The 4,382-nt window shown below is 29.2% G+C and overlaps 1 protein-coding gene across 1 annotated transcript; it reads right to left on the bottom strand.

Moving 5' to 3' along the window:
* Positions 1–2,057: 2,057 nt before the first annotated feature.
* LOC127119372 (xyloglucan O-acetyltransferase 1) lies at positions 2,058–3,963 on the bottom strand. Its single transcript, XM_051049599.1, has 2 exons — positions 3,520–3,963; positions 2,058–3,284 (listed from the first exon to the last, which is right to left on the bottom strand). The coding sequence occupies exons 1-2, from the start codon at positions 3,743–3,745 to the stop codon at positions 2,188–2,190; spliced, it is 1,323 nt and encodes a 440-aa protein (XP_050905556.1). The 5' UTR covers positions 3,746–3,963; the 3' UTR covers positions 2,058–2,187.
* Between the last annotated feature and the right edge of the window lie 419 nt (positions 3,964–4,382).

The raw sequence follows: 4,382 nt of genomic DNA on the forward strand, positions 1-4,382 counted from the left end.
AAACGAGCAAACCACCCCCCAATGAATATATTTGAATTGTGTTCAAAATAATGTCAACTCACTTTTATATACCACTTTTGATATGAAATACCTCGAAGGCAGCCCTTAAGGTGTGTTGCAAGGGGTATAGATTTTCGCCTACGAAGTGAACACTTACAAAAATTTAACACCACATGTGTGTCACCTTTTCCACCTCAATCTTTATTGCCAACTCGCCTCAACCAATTTGATCTCAACCACAACAATCAATGTTAATTTTTTTTTAATTTGAAATTTATTTTTATTTTATTAAAAAATGGTTTATTAACACTACAGTCATTTCCCTCACGTCAGCTTGTTATTTTCACATGCCAACATGTGAGAAATACACAATACATTCATATTCTTTAGGTTCCAACATTTACTCCCTTTTTTGTCACCTGTTTCATAACAATCAAACAGTCTTAATAGTCCATTTAGCGTCAACCACACACCCTAGCGTATCCTTTTGTGCAAGAACGTCTGCAATAGATCCAAAACTTTTGATAATGTCTACTTCCTGGTAAGATGTAACACTACCAAATACAACAATTCTGACATTCATGTTTTTGGCTAAAAATAGAGAGCTTCGTTTAACTCTTTATTCACACAAAACTTGAAATATTTCGAGTTTATCTTTTCATTTTCTGCTTGTTGAGTTTTATGATCTCTCTCTCACACACAGACACACCTCTCAACCATATTATCGCTGCAATTATGATTGCATTTTAAAATCATGTTACTTACATTATTTATATTTGTGGTCGCTTTAAAATATTACACACTCCGCCACTTTTTTCTACTATTTATCGTATTTCACTCTACTTATCTATTGTACTACCTACAATCAATAAACATGGTTTACTACCAATTTTACTATCAAAATTAACTTGATTAAAGTTTATTTATATAAAAAAAACACGCATAATACAAATTCGACATTTATATCGGAAATAATTCAAATTTTTTTATATATTTTTAATTACATTTTTTAATTTGTGCGATATTTTCAATTTGTATTTGACCTTGAACTTTAACATTTATTGTCCATTTTGTTTTCTTTGTTTCCAACAAAAACACATTTATTTGTTCCCGCCAATTAAGGTTGAAAAAAAGTTAGGTTAACCGACAAATACCTACTACAACTTAGTCTAGCCTCATATCAATTTATTTTCTTCCAAATAGATATGGTCTAGAACTTAAAAACAAATTTAAGCCTATATATATATATATATATATATATATATATATATATATATATATATATATATATATATATATATATATATATATATATATATATATATATATATATATATATATATATATATATATATATATATATATATATATATATATATATATATATATATATATATATATATATATATATATATATATATATATATATATATATATATATATAATATTTTATATAATAATAATTATTATTATTTTAGATTTATATAACTCATTTTATATACTATTTTACATTCAACTTTTTTTTTCATAATCAGTTGGCTTAATTATAATTTCGATTTTCATATTTTAACTCCATATATTAGTTTATTTATATAATTAGTTATCATATATCATATTCAAATAGTTTTTGTTTTTTCTTGTATTTTTACACCTTAAATGATATATTAAATTTTAAATAACATATCATATGTGAAATATGATAAATTATGAAATTGAAATACGTATAGAATTTCAAAGAAAAAAGGTAACACGTCATGGATACATAGTTAATTATCGATGCAAAAATGTGATAAGGAGATCAGAAAAGCTTTTCAGAACTATGAAGATAAAAGTATTAGTTGCATACTATTATCATAACTTTTTTCTTAAAATATATATACTAATGAGGTGGATGGAATAACTCAAGGGCTAAACGTTTGCGAGCTATTGGTCCTGGATTCCATCCCTATTAGCAACATTTCTTTATATTTATTCATAATAGTAAACAAATTGTTGATACTTAGAAATCAAACATAATAAATAAAAAATGTGAATAAAAGGATACAAACAATCAATCATTCTTCAATTGAAATCTCCTTATTAAAAGATTTATTTTATTTATAATGCAATATCCATGATCACATGAATGGTGGAATTATAAAAATCTAAGTAACTTAGAAGTATATTGGAGAAATGCCTCACCCTTCTCTATGGATATTTACCCCACTTCTTCATCACCTCTAAAAATATTTCATTCCAAGTATCTATTGGTCCTGGCAAACACCAATGCACACAATCATTTTGTACATATTCTTGAACTCCATTTACAAATGGAAAAGGATTCATATAAGGACCTGGATGGCCATCTGGTCTCAATAGTGCCAATCTAGTTACATCCAAAATCTCAAATCTAATTCCTCCAAATTCTTTGACTTTGAACTTAGCACTTTCCACTTCTTCTATCTCTATCCTTCTAATCTCACCTTCCATTCCTCCAACTACCTTTTCCTCTTTTCTATAAGGCTTGGTCTTTGAACAACCACCACCCTTATTCCAATCACCTTCAAAATGGGCAGGTGAAAATGTTTTCACAATCACATCAATTCCATTTCCCTTAGCAACTTTCCTCTCAACTATACTATTAAGAGTAGTCCTTAAAGCCTTTCTCAATGGAACATAAAAATCTATTTGAGTATGATTGAGGTCAGGACAATTCAAGCTACCAATAACTAAATTACCCTCATAGTAAATTGAAGGAAGCAAAAACCAATGCCCAATTGATATCACAATCATGTCCAATAGATCAATATCCCTTGCCCACCTCTCATTGGCAAGATCCAAAAACATTGTATTATAATATTGTCCTTCATTTGATCTTTCAACACCATGAACTAGAAATGGGGACCAATACAAAGAAAAGTTTACATTACGTGAAGGAAAGTGCCACCGACGAAATTTTTTGTCCTCCCCATTTTGGTAAACAAGATAAGGTGTTGAAGTAGTTGATAACATGCAAAGAAGTGACTCTAATTGGTTTCTAGCCAAGGAATCTCCAACAAAAGCTATGTGTTTATTTTGAACGAGTTTGAGGAAAGTGTTTGGTTCAAACCTTGGAAGATTGCACTCATTTGGTTTCCATCTCCAATAAAGATAGCCTAAATCAGGCCTTCCATTGGTGGTGCATTTCTCAGTCTCTTTGATTGTGTCACATGTTGTGACATTGTATAATGGTTCTCTCATATCACTTACCCAATCTCCATTTGAATAGTTACATGATTTCTCATAATTATAAGCCATGTCCTTCTCTGCAAAAAAAAAAATTAAACCAATAAATCTTTAATTAGTACCAAATTGATAGATAGTTAATGATAAACTCAACTAGTAGATTTTACAAAAAAAAAACATTAGCAACACATCATGAAAAAACAATGTTTTTGCAAACACATATGTACTTGTTGCAAACAATTTTTATTGTCAATTTAAAAACTTTGCTTCTAAAGATTCTAGAATTTTGAGTAGAAATTAGTTATTTATACATACCTATAGAGGAAGTTGAAGGAGGAGAAGAACAAATAGATGAGTGGTAGTTGAAAATGACGGTAGACTGAAGAAGCTGAACTGGTGAATGAGTAAGGGAGAAAATGTTGAAGTATAAACAAATAAGGGATATGGGAAGCAGAGAATAGAGAGTGAAATGAACAATTCTGTTATTGATGGAAGGAGGATTATCATTGAAGGGGTTTGTGCTTCCCATTTTCGAAGCCATTTGTCACTGTTTTGTGATATTGTCGGTTGAGAAGAATGAAGGAAGAAAAACAAAGTATGTCACTTATTATTGCATTGATAGGGTCAATATAGGAAGAGAAAGGACACACTTTAGTTTTTTTGTCTCATGCCTTTATTTCTCTCTTTCTTCCATGATTGTTGGATCTTGTTTATCTCAAAGCCTTCTCTAATTTTGTGAGTCACAATGCTTTAGTCTTCCTTTGATCATGATAAGTGTTTTTAAATTATCAATATAATTAAATAAACATTTTACTAACGAATTTAAGGATACTTTCTTTAAAAAAATTATTAAGAAATTATTTATAAAAAAAGGTTGAATATATAATTTTTAATATATTATTTAAACAAATATACATGAAACTTATTATTTTACATTCTTACATAATATTATTAAAAACATCTTCATTTGTGTTCCAGATTGATCAATATCGAGGAGGCCCATTCACCCGTCTAAAGTCAGAAGATATTAAAGGTAAAATTCATCATCGACCTTGAGACTTGTACTCGATCCACGCCATGGATAGTTATTCCCCCTTGAATATTATCTAACGGTTCCTCGCGTTCCACGCAGAGAAGCATGAGGCATCTATAGTTGTCCCTCATACATAATGTATCCC

Source organism: Lathyrus oleraceus, chromosome 2 (assembly GCF_024323335.1).
Source record: "Lathyrus oleraceus cultivar Zhongwan6 chromosome 2, CAAS_Psat_ZW6_1.0, whole genome shotgun sequence".
Lineage (NCBI taxonomy): Eukaryota > Viridiplantae > Streptophyta > Magnoliopsida > Fabales > Fabaceae > Lathyrus > Lathyrus oleraceus.